Below are 20,581 nucleotides of genomic sequence, written 5' to 3' on the forward strand. Positions count from 1 at the left end.
TGTATATATATATATATATTTGTATTTACATACTATGTATATATATAAATATATATGTATTTATATACATATAATGTATGAATAATACATACATATAATGTATGAATAATAAATGCATGGATAAACAAATTGTGGTATGTATATATATGTATATATATATAAATATATATATGTATATACACACACACACATACACACACACACACACACACACACACACACACACAATGGAATATTATTCGGCCATAACAGAATGAAATCTTGCCATTTGCAATGATGTGGATAGAGCTGGAGAGTATTATGCCAAGCAAAGTAAGTCAGAGAAAGACAAATACCACATGATTTCACTCATATGTAGAATTTAAGAAACAACAAATGTTCATGGGGGGGGGGTTGGAAAAGAGAGGCAAATAAGGAAACAGACTCTTAAGTATAAAGAACAAACTGATGGTTAGTAGAGGGGAGGTCGGTTGGGGGATGTGTTAAATAGGTGATGGGGATTCGGAGGGCACTTCTTGTGATGAGCCATGGGTGTTAAATGTAAGCAGTGAATCACTAAATTCTTGAAACTAATATTACACTCTGTTAACTAACTGGAATTTAAATAAAAACTAAAAAACTAAAAAAAGAAACATTATAGTTAACTAACTAACTAACTAACTAACTAACTAAATAAATGCAGAAGGAAAGCAACAAACAAAAGCGGGCGATCTGCATAGTGGGTGGAAAATGACCGTAAGCCACGGCCCTAGAGAAGTTCCTGTTTTGTTCTGTGGGGCCAGGAGGTTACAGGACTGTGTGCTCACTTTTCTTCTCCCCGATGAAGGTCTCAAACAGCTAATTTTTGCTTTTCAACCATTTTTATTCATCTTATTCTCTGACTCCATACATTCCAGAAGGCTCAACGGATTTGTAATACACTTCCAAGATGAAGGGAAATTTCTTGCTCATTGTTTGCCTGACATCTTGGCTTGTGTCCATCTTATTAAACAAAAAATATGCTCCCAAAACACCCACAAATTCAACTACTAAAACTCCTTTAAAGATCTTCTTGGCCAGTGGTTCCACAGTGTGGGCCATCATGTAACCAACAGGCAGGTGAGTGGGCAGCAAGGGAGAACTGCATTGCTGTTTATAATGCTGTACCCGAGACGCTTACATCTGATACCATTTCTATAAAACTTTAAGCCATATATAACAATACCATATAGTACTAAATGGCTGTACATAGTAAAAATATAAAAATCTCTGTGGGTCGAAAAACAAGTTTGGAATAGTGGAGATGGAGAGAAAAGACTAGAAATGAGATCAAAGAAGGGTACCCAAGGGAGGAAGAGGTCAAATGTATTTGTACTAGACCAACAATTAACCTCTAGGCAGAACTTACAGGTGATTCGAGGGGCCAACGCTGATGGCCTTTTGACCAATGTCAGAAAGTGGCTGTTTCCTATCATTTAATGTTTTCAGGTTGTTTAAGGTAAGAAAGTCATTCCTGACCTTATTTTCTTGTGGTTTGAAGTACAAATCTTACTTAATTCTGAAAAATCACAAAGAAAAAGGGAAAAGAAAGAAAAGCAAAAATAAAAAAAAGAAATAAAAGAAAAGCCTCTGAAATTGGCATAGTAAAATGTTGTTAAGAGCTGGCACTTTGAATTTCCAGTTCTGAGATGTTTATTATACTATACTTTATACTTTTCTATATACTTGAGCTGTGTCACAATTTAAAAAGGTAAATTATATGAAATTAGAAATAAGAGGACACTTAAAAAAAATTCTGACAAGCCAAAAGGCCACAATTCTACCATCCTGAAATAGCCGCCTCTACATTTTAGTGTGTTTTTATAGTCCTATGTGTGGGAAATGAGACAATACTTTTTGTTACAATTTTAAAAAATTATATAAGTATATTTTCAGAATATAAATATTCATCCTCACATTTTTCCTGAATGACATTTCATTGTATTTCTGTAAAATGCTATATTTAATCAATCCTCCCTTCCTGGAAATACAGGCTGTTTCAACTTTCATAATTTGAAATAATGTTTTAACGAATGTTCTTCTACATGTATTTTCTATACAAAACCATGATAACTTCCTTAAAGTATAGTTTTGTAAGTAAAGTTTCTGGTCCAAAACTATACACAGAATTTTAGGTTTAAAGCATATTTTGAAATTGCTTTCCAAAAAGATATTAAGCTACATTAACATGAGAGACCCCATATTCTCAGAATAGCACTTATTATTTAAAAAATCTTTAATAGTTGCATAATATTGAATTTTACTTTTTTTACTATTGGAATTTTCTTTTTCACACCTTTGCCTATATCTTAGCCAGACATCTATCTTCTTTCCTTTAGTTCTATAAGATTTTTATGTTAAATAAATTCACTTTTTCTTATGCATTTTGAATATTTTCTCTATGTTGTGTTTTGCCTTTCCTTTTAGTTTAGAGTGTTTTTAATGTCTTGAAATGTATAAGTTAAATCTATCAATATTTCCCTTTATGTTTTCTGCTTATATGTATAGTCATTTATGTAATCTGTAGCATTTCTGTTTCACTTTCTATTTGGATATTCAACACATATGGAGTTTATTTTAGTATATTTGGGCATATGGTGCTAGGAATCTAATTCTATTTTATTATAGATTATTACAAATAGTCGATCAGCTGTCTCAAAGGCATTCATTGAATAATCCAGACTTAACCTGCTAACTTGAATTTTTTTCAATACTTAATTCTCATATATCCTGTTTGTGAATTTTCCATTCTTTTGCCATAGTCAAATAAGTTATTTTTTTTCATGAAAAGATGTATTTCTAGTACATTTTTGAAAGAACTTTAAGAATTGAGTTTTCCTACAGTTAACATTGTGTTAATTTTTTTAATGCAATTGACATAACTTGAAGTTGTTCTTGGAATTCTCGTTTACTTATGCCTAGAGAAGATAAAAAACTGAGGCGCAATCTATCAATTCCTGACATTTGGAATCGTTCTAATCAAAATGAAAATCCAAGGAAATGGAATTTATAATCACAACAATTACAATATATGAAGCACAAAGACTTAGGCAATACTGACCCTTCATTGGCTAAAATGATAATAACAGGAAATTGCAAAGCTGGGCTAGCTTGTTATCCTTGCTTAAGCTACTGGGTGTTATCATCCACCTGATAGAAATCTCAGGTTTATACCTCTCTATTTTATCTCTATCTCTTCTTTGGGTCAGTGGAAAGGATGAAAATTCAAAGGACATGATCCAAACCTTCTTACTCTTTTTTTCTTTTTTTAATTTTTTTTTCAACGTTTATTTATTTTTGGGACAGAGAGAGACAGAGCATGAACGGGGGAGGGGCAGAGAGAGAGGGAGACACAGAATCGGAAGCAGGCTCCAGGCTCTGAGCCATCAGCGCAGGCAGCCTGACGCGGGGCTCGAACTCACGGACCGCGAGATCATGACCTGGCTGAAGTCGGACGCTTAACCGACTGCGCCACCCAGGCGCCCCAAACCTTCTTACTCTTATCCTCGTTCTCACCTTTGGACAATGAGTATTTGAACTTCTTACATTCTCCCTTCTCAAATTACATGAAATTACAGTTATTGCCATGGATGAGGGAATGTACATAAGATATTCCTTCATTGGACAAAAACCCCTGAGCCTTAAGATCTACATCTGTTGTATTTTTTAATTAAATGAGCTATAAATGTGCACAATGTCATTGCGATAGAAATTCATGAATGACTTGGCTAAAGCATCATGTTTCAAAGTAAATGTTTCAACCCTTATCTTTCCAGGTCTCCAGGAAGCTCAATAACCATTTTGCATTATAGGGATTTTAATATATGTAAATACAGAGAAAACAGGAACAACGAACTACCATGTGTCCATCACTGAATGTAAGTAATCATCAACATTCTGCTGTTTCTGTCTCAATAGCCTTTGATATGATGGCATCTCCCTCCTTTTCTTCTGACAACACACTATCCAAGTTTGCCCCTATCCATCTGGCAGTTCCTTCTCAGGCTCTTCCTCTTTTCCTTAAACTATCTGTTTCCCCTTGAACCCAACTACTCCCATGGCCTCATTTACCATATTTAAGCAACTCCTAAATTCATACATCCTGCTCAGATATCTTTTCCGGGGAACATTAAACTCAACATGACCAAATGTACACACATTATCTTTAAACTCTCCTTAGCACAGCTCCTCTCTGATGTCTCAAGAAATGATGTATCCATCCAATTACTCATAATGCAAACAGAGATCTGATCACTGATAATTTTCTCTTCCACAATAAATTACCAAATTAGCCAACTTAGTGTCCTAAACACTTTTCAAGTATGTCTCCTTTCCATTTGCACTGTCAACACGATGATCAGCACTGTCCGATGAAATATAATGAAATCCGTACATCCAAGCCACACATAAAATTTTAAATTTCCTGGTTGCCACATTAAAGAGGTAAATTTAAGAAGACGTATCATTTAGTTCAATTTTTATCCCAGATATTGACATTTTAAACATGTAAGCAATGTAAAATACTATCAATAAGATATTTATACTCTTTTTTTTCTTACGAAGTCTTTGCAATCTGGTGTGTATTTTGCACTGCTCAGGACATCCTAATTTGGACAAACCACACTTCAAGCACTGAGTGGCCACATGCAGCTGGTGCTCACCACGTTGGAAGAGCAGATTTAGTCCAAGCTGTGACCATCTCTTTTTGGTGGTGTCTGTTAATGGGCTTCAAACATCACTACTTAGTTTCCTTTCAGTTCATTCTTTTGAATTTCCATTGGAAACTGGAGTTTCCATTTCCAAAGGAAACGGAGTTTCCATTCAGTTCATTATTTTTCCAATGCAGATCTGTCTCATGATTGCAAACTATAATCCTTTAGTGACTTCCCATTTATCCTTTTTGGCTAAAATCTGAGACTCCTAACATAACCTACAACACTCTCCTTGATCTGATCACATTTGATATCTCCAATTTGTGTCATGTACAAAGCCTCTTCCCATTCACAGCCTTTATACAAGCTTGAAATATTCTTGTTCCTATCATCTTTATTTATTAGCTAAGTGTCGCTTACTTAGAGAAATCTTCCTTGACACCACGTTCCTCTTGTCCTCCCAAGAATCCAATTATGTTGTCTTTCTACCCACAATGCTTTTACTTCATGGCAAAAATTATTTGTGTTATTATTTGTTCAAGACAGGCCTCCAATTTGGGTCTGCTAGTTATTCTGGTTCGTCTTTATATCTCTTCACCAAGAATAGTGCTTTGTACTGAATAAATATAGGCTAAATGTATAAATTTTACTTTCTTAGAATTATTCACATGAGAAAAAGCTGAGGTTACCAATATGGGCTTAGACCAATCATGATTCACATCCCCAGTCTAGGGAAGGGACTCTTATCCTTGAGCACAAAGACACCTCATCCTTGAACAAAATTAATATTCTGTGAACAAGAAAAAAAAAGAAGAGGTGGCTATTGGGTTTGCTACCAACGCTGTCTACCAGAAATTTCCAATTTATCTTTGTGATAGACTGTTCACCTACTTCGGCTTACAGCAGCCCAAGAAAAGCAAGACTGAGCCATCTGGAGATAAATTTGTGGATGGAGGTTTTATTTTGTTTTTAAACTATAAAAATAAAGAGGAAGAAACACACTGTATTAGTCAGGTTCTGCAGAGAAACAGAACCAATAGGATATATATAGATATATATATATACATATGAAAAGATTTATTATAGAAATTGGCTCACGCGATTATGGAGGCCGAGAAGTCCCACAGTCAGCTGTCTGCAAGCTGGAGAACCAGGAAAGCTGATAATATAATTCAGTCCAAGTCCAAAGGCCTGAGAATGAGGAGCTGCTATGTCCAAGGACAAGAGAAGATGGACATCTCAGCTCAAGAACAAAGAAAGAGAATTTCTCCTTTCTCTGTCCTATTGTACTGTTAAAGCCCTCAATGATTGATGATACCCATTTATACTAGTGAGGGGAGATTTCTTTACTCAGTCTACTGATTCAGATGCTAATTGTTTGGGGAAATACCTTCACAGACACACTCAGAAATAATGTTTTATGAGCTGTCTGAGCATCACTTGGTCCACTCAGATTGACACATGAAGTTAACCATTACACATGCACTATTAACTAACATTCACAAACATTTTCCTTCATCATCACATTTGGTCCTCCCAATAATTCTGGACAACCTCATTAAGTTAGTGTTATTACTTACCATCTTGCATAATTTACAAAGGAGAAATCTCAATCAAAAAGGTTCAGAGACTTGTCCAAGGATACTCAGAAATCACATAATGACTTGGACAAGGACATAGGTGTTCTTTTTTTTTAATAGACATATGCTTTTTATTATGATGATGAATTTTTAAACTTTTTTTTAATTGTAATATTATTTATTTATTTATGTATTTATTTAATTATTTTTAAAATTTACATCCAAATTAGTTAGCATATAGTGCAACGATGATTTCAGGAGTAGATTCCTTAGGGCCCCTTACCCATTTAGCCCATCCCCCCTCTCCTCCAGTAACCCTCAGTTTGTTCTCCATATTTGAGTCTCTTCTGTTTTGTCCCCCTCCCTGTTTTTATATTATTTTTGTTTCCCTTTCCTTATGTTCATCTGTTTTGCCTCTTAAAGTCCTCATATGAGTGAAGTCATACGATTTTTGTCTTTCTCTGACTGGCTAATTTCACTAAGCATAATACCCTCCAGTTTCATCCATGTAGTTGCAAATGGCAAGATTTCATTCTTCTTGATTGCCAAGTAATACCCCATTGTATATATACCCCACATCTTCTTCATCCATTCATCCATAGATGGACATTTGGGCTCTTTCCATACTTTGGCTATTGTTGATAGTGCTCCTATAAACAAGGGGGTGCATGTGTCCCTTCAAAACAGCACACCTGTATCCCTTGGATAAATGCCTACTAGTGCAATTGCTGAGTCATAGGGTAGTTCTATGTTTAGTTTTTTGAGGAACCTCCATACTGTTTTCCAGAGTGGCTGCACCAGCTTGCATTGCCGCCAACAATGCAAAAGATATCCTTTCTCCGCATCCTCGCCAACATCTGTTGTTTCCCGAGTTGTTCATGTTAGCCATTCTGACAGGTGTAAGGTGGTATTTCATTGTGGTTTTGATTTATATTTCCCTGGTGATGAGTGATGTTGAGCATTTTTTCATGTGTCATTTGGCCATCTGGATGTTTTCTTTGGAGAAGTGTCTATTCATGTCTTTTGCCCATTTCTTCACTCGATTATTTGTTCTTTGGGTGTTGAGTTTGATAATTTCTTTATAGATTTTGGATACTAACCCTTTATCTGATATGTCATTTGCAAATATCTTCTCCCATTCTGTCAGTTGCGTTTTAGTTTTGTTGATTGTTTCCTTTGCTGTGCAGAAGCTTTTTATTTTGATGAGGTCCCAGTAGTTCATTTTTGCTTTTGTTTCCCTTGCCTCCAGAGGCATGTTGAGTAAGAAGTTGCTGCGGCCAAGATCAAAGAGGTTTTTGCCTGCTTTCTCCTCAAGGATTTTGATGGCTTCCTGTCTTACACTGAGGTCTTTCATCCATTTTGAGTTTATTTTTGAGTGTATGGTGTAAGAAAGTGGTCCAGGTTCATTCTTCTGCATGTCGCTGTCCAGTTTTCCCAGCACCACTTGCTGAAGAGACTGTCTTTATTCCATTGGATATTCTTTCCTGCTTTGTCAAAGATTAGTTGGCCATGCATTTGTGGGTCCATTTCTGGGTTCTTTCTTCTGTTCCATTGATCTGAGTGTCTGTTCTTGTGCCAGTACCATACTGTCTTGATGGTTACATCTTTGTAGCATAGCTTGAAGTCTGGGATTGTGATGCCTCCTTCTTTGGTTTTCTTTTTCAAGATTGCTTTAGCTATTCGGGGTCTTTTCTGGTTCCATACAAATTTTAGGATTATTTGTTCTAGCTCTATGAAGAATGCTGGTGTTATTTTGACAGGGATTGCATTGACTATATCGATTGCTTTGGGTAGTATTGACATGAAAGAGGAGAGATCACAACCAACACAGCAGAAACAAAAACAATAATAAAAGAATATTACGAGCAATTATATGCCATTAAAATGGGCAATCTGGAAGAAATGGACAAATTCCTAGAATTTGTCCTAGAAACATATACACTACCAAAACTGAAACAGGAAGAAATAGAAAATTTGAACAGACCCATAACCAGTAACAAAATTGAATTAGTAATCAACAATCTCCCAAAAAACAAGAGCCCAGGGCCGGAGAGCTTTCCAAGGGAATTCTACCAAACATTTAAGGAAGGGTTAACACCTATTCTCTTGAAGCTGTTCCAAAAAATAGAAATGGAAGGAAAACTTCCAAACACTCTCTATGAAGCCAGAATTATCTTGATCCCAAAACCAGACAGAGACCCCCTAAAAAGGAGAACTATAGACCAATTTCCCTGATGAACATGGATGCAAAAATCCTCAACAAGATATGAGCCAACCAGATCCAACAATACACTAAAAAAATTATTCACCGCGACCAAGTGGGATTCATACCTGGGATGCAGGGCTGGTTCAATATCCACAAAACAATTAACGTGATTCATCACATCAATAAAAGAAAAGACAAGAATCATATGAGGCTCTCAATAGATGCAGAGAAAGCATTTGACAAAATACAGCATCCTTTCTTGATAAAAACCCTCAAGAAAGTAGGGATAGAAGGAGCATACCTCAAGATCATAAAAGCCATATATGAACGGCCCAATGCAAATATCATCGTCAATGGGGAAAAACTGACAGCTTTCCCCCTAAGGTCAGGAAGAAGACAGGGATGTCCACACTCGCCACTGTTATTCAACATAGTATTGGAAGTCTTAGCCTCTGCAATCAGACAACACAAAGAAATAAAAGGCATCCAAATCAGCCAGGAGGAGGTCAAACTTTCACTCTTAGCAGATGACATGATACTCCATATGGAAAGCCCAAAGATTCCACCAAAAAACTGCTAGAATTGATTCATGAATTCAGCCAAGTTGCAGGATATAAAATCAATGCACAGAAATCGGTTGCATTCCTATACACCAACAATGAAGCAACAGAAAGGGAAATCAAGGAATCAATCCCATTTATAGTTGCATCAAAAACCATAAAATACCTAGGAATAAATCTAACCAGAGAGGTGAAAAATCTATACACTGAAAACTATAGAAAGCTTATGAAAGAAATTGAAGAAGATACAAAAAATGGAAAAAGATTCCATGCTCCTGGATAGGAAGAATAAATATTACAATGATTTTTTATGTTTATTTATTTATTTTGGAAAGAGAGTGCAAGTGGGGTAGGGACAGAGACAGACGGAGAGAAAGAATCTCAAGCAGGCTCCACCCTGTCAGCACAGAACCTGATGCGGGGCTGGATCTAATGAACTGTGAGATCACGACCTGAGCTGACATCAAGAGTCAGATGCTTTACTGACTGAGCCACCTAGGTGCCCCTGCTTTTTATTATAATACTAAGTAAATAGTATACATAGTGTACTATAATATAGTATAGTATACAATACTATTTAGTATCAAATACTAAGAGTATTTTTTAGAGCAGTTTTAGGTTCACTTAAAAATTGAGGGCGAAATACAAAGATTTACCAAATGCCCCCTACGCCCACATATGCATAGCCTCCCTCATTATCATCATCCCCCTCCGGAGTAGTACGTTTCTTACAACTGATGAATCTACATGGGCACATCATTATCACCCACAGCCCATAGTTTGTTACAGTTCACTCTTCATGTCGGTGTCCTTATTCCCAAATTCAAACTCTTTTCCCTACAGTAGCATTTCTCAGTATGAACCTCACCTGGGAATGTGTTAGGGAAAGCAAATTCTTTGGCCTCACTCCAGACCTAATGAATCAGACCCTGGGAGTCTAGCCTAGCAACCTGTGCCTAATAAGCTCTCCAGGTGACTCTGATACTCCTAACGTATGAGAACCACTACAGTACATCCTACTACCCACACTGTTTTCTCTTACGTTGATCAATTGTTTTCTATTTGTTTCATGATTTGGCAGGAAAAGAAAAATACTGACTTTGCACTCAGGTGTATCATAAGAAGTCAAAGTCATCTTCGCCTTACTTCCAAACTCAAATGGCTCTTGGATTTAGGGATCTCCCCATGGGGCCCCCTTTCCAAGGTTACATACTTGAATCAAATGAATGGTGGCCAGTTACTCCCTATATACGGCCTGACTTGTATTTCTATGTGAGCAAGCAAAACAAGTCAGGGAAAGTCTGCATCTCACAGAACTTATTTTCTTTTACTTAACAATGAATTACAGTGAACTCTCTCTTCTGCCAAAATGAAAGCCCTTTGCCCTCTATCTCCCATATACTTCCATGACCCAGCCTTCTTACCACAAAACCTGCAGTATTTCTCCTTCTTAAGAAAACAAAAACCGGGGCGCCTGGGTGGCACAGTCGGTTGAGAGTCCGACTTCAGCCAGGTCACGATCTCGCGGTCCGTGAGTTCGAGCCCCGCGTCGGGCTCTGGGCTGATGGCTCAGAGCCTGGAGCCTGTTTCCGATTCTGTGTCTCCCTCTCTCTCTGCCCCTCCCCCGTTCATGCTCTGTCTCTCTCTGTCCCAAAAATAAATAAGCATTGAAAAAAAAATTAAAAAAAAAAAAGAAAACAAAAACCTAAAAATTTTCAGTGACTAATAATTGTCTCTGACAAAGATGTCCTAATTCTAGCACAAGATGAATTTGTCTTCTTCCAACTTTGCCCTTGTCTTTTGCTACATTATCAGCACTACAATAATTCTAACCCATAAATCAGGGGCTTATGCCTTGCATACTGCCTATTCTCCACATTTCTGGCATATTTGTGAGAATAAAAGAAATTGCAGACCCAAGGTCGGTTTCTGTCCCAACTGATATATTGGCCAAGACTGTCTCTCTCTCTCTCCCAGCTTTGGAGCCCTAGTGTTCCCTGTCAGTATCTGCCTGACCATAATGTTTATCCACAGACTTTTCCTGCTGCTTAGGTTTCTCAAAATTCTATACTAGCACACTTTACCAGATTGTCTTCCCAGTAACAAATCTTATATTTGGAACCTATTTAAATGACCTCCACACAAGAAACAAGTATTGTGCTGACTTTGAAGTCAGGCCAACCTTGTATAGCTGATGACCTTGAGCAACGTGCTTACTTCTTCAGTTCAGTGTCTCATCCATGAAATGGGTATATGCAGTGGTTCTCAAATTCTAAGGTACATTAGAACCATGAGAGTTTGTAAAAAGAAAAAATGGAGTGCAGGGCTTTCCACAGAGTTTCTGACTCAGTAGGTCTAGGGAAGGGCCTGCGAATTCATGTTTCTGAAAAAGGTCCTAGGTTATGCTAATGCTGCTTGTCTGGAGATCACACTTTGACCACCACTGAAATAACATTATTAGTACGAGAAATACTATTTGTAAAGTGCCCAATTCAAAGTAACCACTCAATGAATGTTCGTTTATTGTCCTCCACCTCTATCCCACATGGAAATAGATGACAAAAGTGAATTAATGACATTGGATTTGAATGGAATTGAGCTAAATGCAATTATCTCTGGGCAAAGCCTTTCTGGAAACAAACCAAAAGAGATATTTTGTGAAAATAAAATAAAGGAGGCATTTTAGGTAAATGAATTTTTAGAAGCTATTGATAAATATTGGCAAAGGCATCAAAGGGGACTTCTACACAGCATTAGTAGAAAAATAAATAAGTATAATAAATAAATATATTTTTACATGTATATATTATATATAATATATGTACATACATAATATATGTATTATATACATACATATATTATATATAATTTTAGAGGACAATTTGGTAGTACCTACTAAATGTGAGATACACATAAATTTTGACCCAGCATTTCACTTCTAGAATATGTCCTTGAGAAATACATACAGATGCACAGGAATATAGTACAATATATTTGTATAGCAGCTCCTAAACTCAAGTATGTAAGGAATGTATTTTTTTTTTTTCCTGTAAGCCAACTTGATTTATACTTCAAGCCCATTGCACCAGGTGGCAAAAATAAATCCCATTCATTTCAGGATTCATTTACTGACATTTTTCTGGAGTTGCATCCGAGAACCAGGGACATGAGCAGAGCAGAGGCATTGGGGTATGCGCAGAGTATTGGTCTTATGTCATAATCCATCCACACTGTCATCTCCTGGCTTGACCATCATTCTGTTGGTACTTGATAGATTTTATATACAGATTACTGCTACCTCATTGCACGATTTCCTCCTTGCCGCCCCATCCTGCCTGTTGATTTCATTACCTCCATACCTTGCCAGATACTACGGAAGCTGAGACCCTTATTCGTTTTATGCCACTTTTAGATGCTCAGTATCACTCTGATGTTTCTGTGTCATGTAAATTCTGAGGTTGTCTAGGGCTCTAATCAACTATATATCTTCTTATTTTAGTCCTACAAATAGAGTAAATCGATCAAGTTTAATGGCTAAATTTGCAAGTGTCACAGATTGCCATTTGAAATCTTGTGTCATTTTAGTTTTTATCAAATTCTGAAGAAGGGAAAATAGCCATTTTGATGGTGAAAAATCTTGTTTTCAAGACAAGTCCCAGATGTAAGCCACTCCTTAATCAGTGACTCAGTGATTATAACTTAGCAACATGCAAGTCTGTGTTAGCTCTATATAGCTCTATTTTTGTATGCATTGAAATGAGCCTCTGATGGTCAAAATAGTTTTGTATTTTCAAAATGATAGCAGCTGTTTATCCTTAATTTTGAGAATAATTTGGGGAGTAATGTACTTTACTTTTTACCCAAAAGACAGGGATGACTTCACTGTTTAGATACAGAAAGAAATATGTTAAATCATTCAACCAATGCTGCTTGGAATAGACTTCTTTAAAGCATATTTTGATTGTGTAACTGTTCTGAACTAAACTTGGCTTGCGAAATCTCTGGATGTTACATAACTTCTGAGAAAATACAAAAGTAAGAAAGAAAGAAAGAAAAGACAATGAGGTTGAGGCATTTCAGCATACATTTTGTTTTTTTAAGTAGCCATAAAGTGCCAGATGTTGTAATACAAAGATAGATAGAACACAGGTCCTGTCAATGAGATCTTGGACTAGGTGGGGAGAAAATCAAGTAATAGAGACAAAGTTCCATCAGACAATACAAAGTACAAAGACAGATAGCATATACCCTATCTGAAGAAAGGCTTCATGGCAAAAGTAACATTTAATCTGTGGTGGAAGAGGAAAAGAAGCATATTCAAGAAGCAGGGACAGGATTTCCCAGGACAAAAAAAAAAAAAAAAAAAAAAAAAAAAAACCCTATTCATCAGACTGTAAGCTCTGTGTTATGAGGAAGACATGTTGAGTGTTGCTTTTTCTTTGACTAAAAATCTTTTCAATATCTCAGAGCTAACTAGGGGAATTTATAAGAACTGCATGCATTCTATCCATAACATTTCCCTTGGGAGTGCACTGTTCAGTTGAATTTGGGATTGTAAGAGGAATAGTTCCCCCACCTGTCACTTTAGAAGGTGGTTTAACCCAATGTCTGGCTGTTCTCTTTGGGATGTGGGGCTAACTTCTTAGCACTTGTCCTTATCTATAGGTCCTAGAATCCAGTTTCATGGCAATAGGAAAAGTTTCACTCAACACTCAACACTGGTTCCCAAAAGAAATATAATGCAAGCCACATACGCAATTGTAAATTTTTCTAGTAGCCATGTTAGAAAGATGAAATGAAACAATTAAAATTAATTTTATAATATACTTCAAACCAATGTGTCCAAAATATATTTCAACATGTGATCAATATAAAAATTATTAATGAGATGATTTTCATCCTGTCTTCAAAACCTAGTATTAATTTAAAAATTACGGCACATCTCCATTTGCTCTAGACTCATTTCAAAAGGGCATTTTAAGCAAAGCCATTTATTTATTATAGATTGTCTTGTGACAAAGCTAACAATGGCTCCTTACCATGCTCATGGAATAAGTCCCACTTCCAATTAGACATAAATTTGTGTCTTAGACAATCGAGTAAAGGAGAAGATGCCTAATGCAGTTCTCCTTCTTGCTCCACAGGCTTGGAGAGACCACTTCTTTCGACGTCCTTCCTTACTAAACAATTCTGTAGAAACTCAGTTGTTTTAAAATATCGGAAAGAGTATTATTTTTCTAACTCAGCTTACTGCCTAATTGGATAGAGGCAAACTTCTAGAATAGCTTTTCTTTGACCTTTGTATCACAATTTTTTTAAAAAATCGATGAAATTTGTTATCTCTTACAACACAAATCAAGCTTTTCTTCCACATCACCCTTTACAGATGGATAGGTCTGCCTCCAATGGCCTCATATCTGAACACAGGCTGGATATGCCCCCATCAGCTTGGTTTCAGATTTATTTCTTTAGACTGAGCAAGAAAGAATCAAGAATCAAGAGTAAAACTTCACTCATTACCTTTTAAACTTATTTACTTATTTTTTGTTGTTGGTTTGGCAAGTTGCCTCATTCCACAGAGACTTTACAAGGTGCTTATGTCTTATGTTTGAAGGTGAGAACTGTGATCTAATCTGTATTCTGTGTGTTACTTAGCACACTGAGGGTGCCCAATAAATATTAAACAGGAAGGCTTTATTGAATCACTTTATACCATACACTTCCTAGTGGCCTCCTTTGTGCCAGCTTCCAGTATAAAACCATTATAAAAAGATGGGTGGCTGGATGGATTAATAAGTGAATTTACTTGATAGTTTGCTGCCAATTTTTTGCTACCTGTAATGAAATCATATTTCTCGGTCCTCTCCCATGAATCACAAGGAGAACGGTCTCACATTAAGACAAAGCCTAAATTTGAACAAATACATAGTAAGCTCTCTGCCTCTGAAAAATTTAAAGCAGAGGTCAAAGCCCAATAAACTCCATTTCCATCCACTCATAAAACCAGAACCTCCACAATGACCTTCCGGCACCTCAACATCAAAACATTTTAACAATATGGGGATATAGGGTAGTCGTAATATTGGCTCTGAATTATTCAAAAATGAATTATATTCAGTACAGTTTTAATTCTAAAAATGTTTTATTCCTTCAGAGCTATTAATTTATTAACCTCATCGATTGTTAAAGACTCTATAGAGCACCTCTTAGGATCTAGGCTTTGTTTGCAAGGTCTGGAAAACATAAAAAAATCTTGCTTTAATGAAATGCATGTTCTATTGGAATATTTAATTCAATAGGTGCTCAATATTTAAAACCTTTAACCAACCATTTTTATTTGATTCACACAATTAATGGTTTTGATTTATTCCTACCAAACAGCAAATCCACAAGCTAGGTGGTAGAACTGAGGCAAGAGTCAAGGTTATTTGAGGCAAAATCTATGCTCTTTTCACAGGACTGTGACAGATATTTGTCTTTCTATTCAACTTGTTCAGACTTAGGTTAGGAAAGCTTCAAGGTTTCTTACAACTCTAGGACATTTTTCACCCTAGTTCTCTCTTTTTTTAAATGTTTATTTTTGAGAGACAGAGAGAGAATCTGAAGCAGGCTGCAGGCACTGATGCAGGGCTCAAACTCATGAACCATGAGATCATGACCTGAGCTGAGTTGAAGTTGGATGCTTCATCGTTGGAGCCACCCAGGTGCCCTTCTCCCTAGTTCTTAATAAAATATACTGTAATCCAAATACATCTCAAGAAAACTGGTTTTCGATTTGAAAATGAAGATAATAAGACAAAACAATACCGAGAAAGCAATCCATTCCTAAAGGGTTTTTAGACGAAAAACTTATGAAAAACTTGAACACAAATATGCAGTATAAGGGTGCCTGGGTGGCTCAGTCAGTTAAGAGGCCAACTCTTGATTTCAGCTAAGGTCATGATCCCAGGATTGTGGGATTAAGCCCTGCATTGGTCTCTGCACTGAGCATGGACCCTGCCTTGAATTCTCTTTCTCTGTGTGTTTCTCTGTCTCTCTCTCTCTCCCCCTCTGTCCCTCTTCCTTATTGCTCTCTTTCTCTCTCTCAAAATAAAAAAAACAAAATTGTAATTAAAAAAATTCAGTATAATCATGTCCTTATAGATCTGATTAACATATGACAGAAATTACACTGTAAACTGATACTATTCCATTTTATGTCCAAGTATGTTAACCTCTACTCTTCCAGAATTGTTCTGCAATGTGTTTCTCAGGCTAACTAAGATTTGATTGTCTCCCTATAAAACAAATAGGTGTATTATAAATTCCCTTTCACCTCCTCAAATAATATGAATTTCTCCCCTCCACAGAAAGCCTCCCACAGTCAAACTGCTTCACACTACTCTTGAATGATTATTATAAATATAATCGTGCTTTAAAAGGTTAGCTTAAAAGATGGTAGAGAGGGGCGCTTGGGTGGCTCAGTCGGTTGGGCGGCTGACTTTGGCTCAGGTCATGATCTCGCGGTCCGTGAGTTTGAGCCCGGCGTCGGGCTCTGTGCTGACAGCTCGGAGCCTGGAGCCTGTTTCAGATTCTGTGTCTCCCTCTCTCGGACCCTCCCCCATTCATGCTCTGTCTCTCCCTGTCTCAAAAATAAATAGAACGTTAAAAAAAATTTTTTTAAAAAAGGTGGTAGAGAGGGAAGGTAATATAGAAGGCAAAAAAGAGTTTGGGAGAGATATCTCTTAAATAATTGGAGACCATTCAATTAATTAGAAAATTACTTGTTTTAAAAATTCTCTAAATAATTTTGTTGTTCCAGATTGACTGTCTTATTTAAATAAAGGCTAATTTCTTTAAAAAATTTTTTTTAATGTTTTATTTATTTTTTCAGAGAGAGAGAGAGAGAGAGACAGAGCATGAATAGGGGAGAGAAAGAGAGAGAGAGAGAGACACAGAATCCGAAGAAGTCTCCAGGCTCTAAGGTGTCGGCACAGAGCCTGATGCAGGGTTCGAACTCACAAACCATGAAATCGTGACTTGAGCCGAAGTCAGACCCTTAACCAACTGAACCACCCAGGTGCCCCAATAAAGGCTAATTTCTAAAATTTGTCTTTGAATTTTGTATCGCAGCTTTAAAAAAATTAAATAAACCTATTATCTCTCAAGCCACCAATCAAACTTCACTGATTGAGGTAAGTCAAGGTGCCCCGCTTGCAGATGAAAAGATGGAAACTCTCAAGACCACAACATTCTGAGCCCCTGGACAATCTTCTTAATGCCACTCTATATTATAACTGCTTTCTGAATCTTTGGTTTCTTAAAGAGACTGTTGGTGTCTCAAAATCAAAATGATACCTTTCAGTTGCCTTTCTGAACCTCTCTTGATTTCATGCATTCCAATAGCATTTATTAAATCATTTTCTGTGCCAGATGCCATTTCACAGCAAGGCAAACATGAATGTCATCCTACCTGCTCTTAATGTATTTAGAGTCTAGAAAAGTGAAATACAAGAAAAAAAAATGGAGTTAAGTGTAGTCATAGAGACATGCATACTCTAATGAAAGTATTATGAAAGGGTTCCTGGCCTAGACTAAGGATTCAGTGGGAAGGTTTCCTGGTGTACAAGATGCTCAAGAGAATCTGAAAGTTATTGGGATTCCTTAGGGAGGCATGTAGGCAAGTTACCTCTGCTCCTTTCTGAAATTTATACCCATCGTGAAACTCACTGATATATCCCATATGCTTCATATCTCTCGCTATATATAGTGAGTTCTATAAATCCAGGCCCATATCTGGCACAAATTTCTCTCTTATACAGGGTCTAGAATAATGTTTCTAAGACAAAAACTCTCAGTCAAACAGTCCCGTTCTGCAATACACAGGTGATTTGGGATGAGGAGAGGTATAAGCCCAGTGTAAAGGTTCATATTAATGACATCAGAAATACATCTTCCAGGACTTGACATTTTTCCACATTGAAGCAGATATAAGACCTTGGAAGCCTTTTAAGAAATAACTGAGTAACTCCCAATTTTCATTTGCTTACTGAATCAGGGCCATGCAATAACCCTAAGGGAGTCATTTACATTTTGTTCAGCATACACTTTTGTCAAACCTCACATTACAACAGGGTACAACATAAGCGAATATTGAATGGTGCTAAAGAGGGTAACTTTTCATACCATATATCAAAAAGATAGTGCTGAAAATCAAAGCAAGACAAAGCAATTTCAACCAAGAGACGAATTGAACTGTGGCTTCCTTATCCGTCTGCTCACACCTCCTCGTTCAGTCCCAAGAGTCACAGCAAGATGCCAACACGTGTTTGTATCTGAGTATGAATGCACGCACGCATGCATAATTCTGGTAAATTATAGTCCTAAATGCCTATAGCAATCATCTCTGATAAATATATCAAAAAGCTTCTTTATTACTTTTCTGTATTTCCTATCTTTATTTGTTGCAATGCATGTGGATTACACTGATCATCAGAGAATCTATTGTGCAATTAAAGTCCTCACCTCAACTTTCCTCATTCTGTGTGTGGGATGTGCGTGCTGTTATGGTCTGCAGCGTCTCGCCGTCCCCAGCACCATGATGTGGACCCTGGTCTCTAACCAGTGTATTTGTCATAAGCAGGACATCCTCATGAAAAATTTCAGCTAGAATAGGAAGAGGTTACTTGAAATCAGAAGTGCTGGAAAAGGCATTTTGTAGTTTATTGGCGTACGAACGCTGGCAGGTATCTAATCTTTTATTTTCATGTTCGTATGCACTGAAAAGCCTGGCTTTGTCTATGTGGATTGTCTAAGTCATGCATGCTGTGTGTAGGCTTCTTAACCTCCTGAAGCAAGCAATGGGTTTTGCCTTCTTGGACCCTCAAGATACACAGTACAACCATCATACAATATTCGGTTTTCTCTATTGTGTGGATGTTACCTAAGAATGTAACGTCCATTGAGTGAGGCCATGTTTTCCCCTTTTGTAACTCTCCAGAGATGAGACCATAGCTGGTTAAACAGAACATTCTACCTACTTCTTCACATCTTCAGTACCATGGTGAGAAAGACGAGTGCCCCGGGAAATTAAAAAATGCCACATTTAAAGAGATGCTTTTTGAATTCCTTTTTAAAATGGCCTCAGGGAACATGTATATATAATAGGTATTTAGAAATATTGCTCATGGTGAATAGACTATCAATCTATACTTCATTATACACAAAATGATGATGAAAGTGTATGTTATTATTGTTGAAATCATGCCACAGAAATATAATAGACTGTGTCTAAATCAAACATAGCAACCTAAGAAAACAAAACAAAAAAATCGCCTTTTCTTGAGCAGCTAATTTCATTATTTTAGTAAGTCTTGGCTTGCTTACCAAGAATTGTTTCCTTTGGAAGAAGAGAGATGGACACATTACATATCTGACAGGTCATCATCTTGTAGGAAACACAAGTGCGGAGTGTGAGGTGGTGTTTCCTAATGAATTGAAAATATGATGCCAAGACATTTTCTAAGATGATAACTGACTAGTTCAGGCTCTGAAAAGGATAAATTCGTCACCCCTGTAGAGATCAGAAGGTGAGCCTTCATGTGGGAATGGAGATGTGGGTAAACCAAGGCTCAACTCTGCCAGTCGAGTGGGGCTGGAGTGAAGGTGGGGCTAGTCCCCAGTGGGCGTTTGGACAAGGAGCCACCTGCACCACTGCGTCAGCACCTTCCCGGCAGCTACCCCTAGCCCCGGCACCATCAGCCTCCTGAGAACCATCCAGACCCCTGAGTGTGCATCTCGCTGAGTGATGATCCCCAAGAACAAGAGTGCTTAGAGCTTTTCCTGAACGACCTGCTCCCCAACTTCCTGCAGCATCTAGTCTTTCTTGGCTCACCTGAGGCTCACCTTTGGGTGAGGCTGCTTCTCCCAGATTCTTATCTACCGACCTGCAAGGCTTACAGGAAGCCTTGAGGAGAGCTGGGAAGGAGGCCGAGGCTGCTAGTGTGGGGTGACGCCCTAATAGTCCCCACACTTGACTGACATGCCTCTTCTGTATTCTTAGCTAGGGCTTCACCCCTGAACCCAACGCAACCAGAGCAGCCTCTGCTGCTCACGCTCCTGCTTGTGACAGGGAAATTGTCAAAAACAGCCTAAATTCTTGCCACGCCTCCTCATGAACTCTGCGTAGTATGACCTTAAATATACTAGCTAAGCCAGAAACCTAAAATAGTTCAGCTCTTAGAGTAATAGAATTTGGTCTTCTCCTTCCTTTAGTTGCAATCTTTTTGTTGTTGTTGTTTTTTAATGTTTATTGATTTATTTATTTGAGTGGGAGACAGAGACAGAGTGTGAGCAGGGAGGGACAGAGACAAAGGGAGACATGGAATCTGAAGCAGGCTCCAGGCTCTGAGCTGTCAGCACACAGCCCAGTGTGTGGCTTGAACCCACGGACCCTGAGATCATGACCTGAGCCGAAGTTCAGCACTTAACCAACTGAGTCACCCCTTCCTTCCGTTGAATTCTTAATTGGTAAGTTTCAGACTTACTTTGTTGATATGAAAAATCTTCAAGACCCAAATTCCAAAG

The 20,581-nt window shown here is 37.5% G+C and overlaps 1 protein-coding gene across 1 annotated transcript; it reads right to left on the reverse strand.

Moving 5' to 3' along the window:
- Positions 1 to 870: 870 nt before the first annotated feature.
- LOC121033355 (protein CEBPZOS-like) lies at positions 871 to 1,080 on the reverse strand. Its single transcript, XM_040479541.1, has one exon. The coding sequence runs from the start codon at positions 1,078 to 1,080 to the stop codon at positions 871 to 873; it is 210 nt and encodes a 69-aa protein (XP_040335475.1).
- Between the last annotated feature and the right edge of the window lie 19,501 nt (positions 1,081 to 20,581).

This window comes from Herpailurus yagouaroundi, unplaced genomic scaffold (assembly GCF_014898765.1).
Source record: "Herpailurus yagouaroundi ecotype Mexico unplaced genomic scaffold, PumYag 159, whole genome shotgun sequence".
NCBI lineage: Eukaryota > Metazoa > Chordata > Mammalia > Carnivora > Felidae > Herpailurus > Herpailurus yagouaroundi.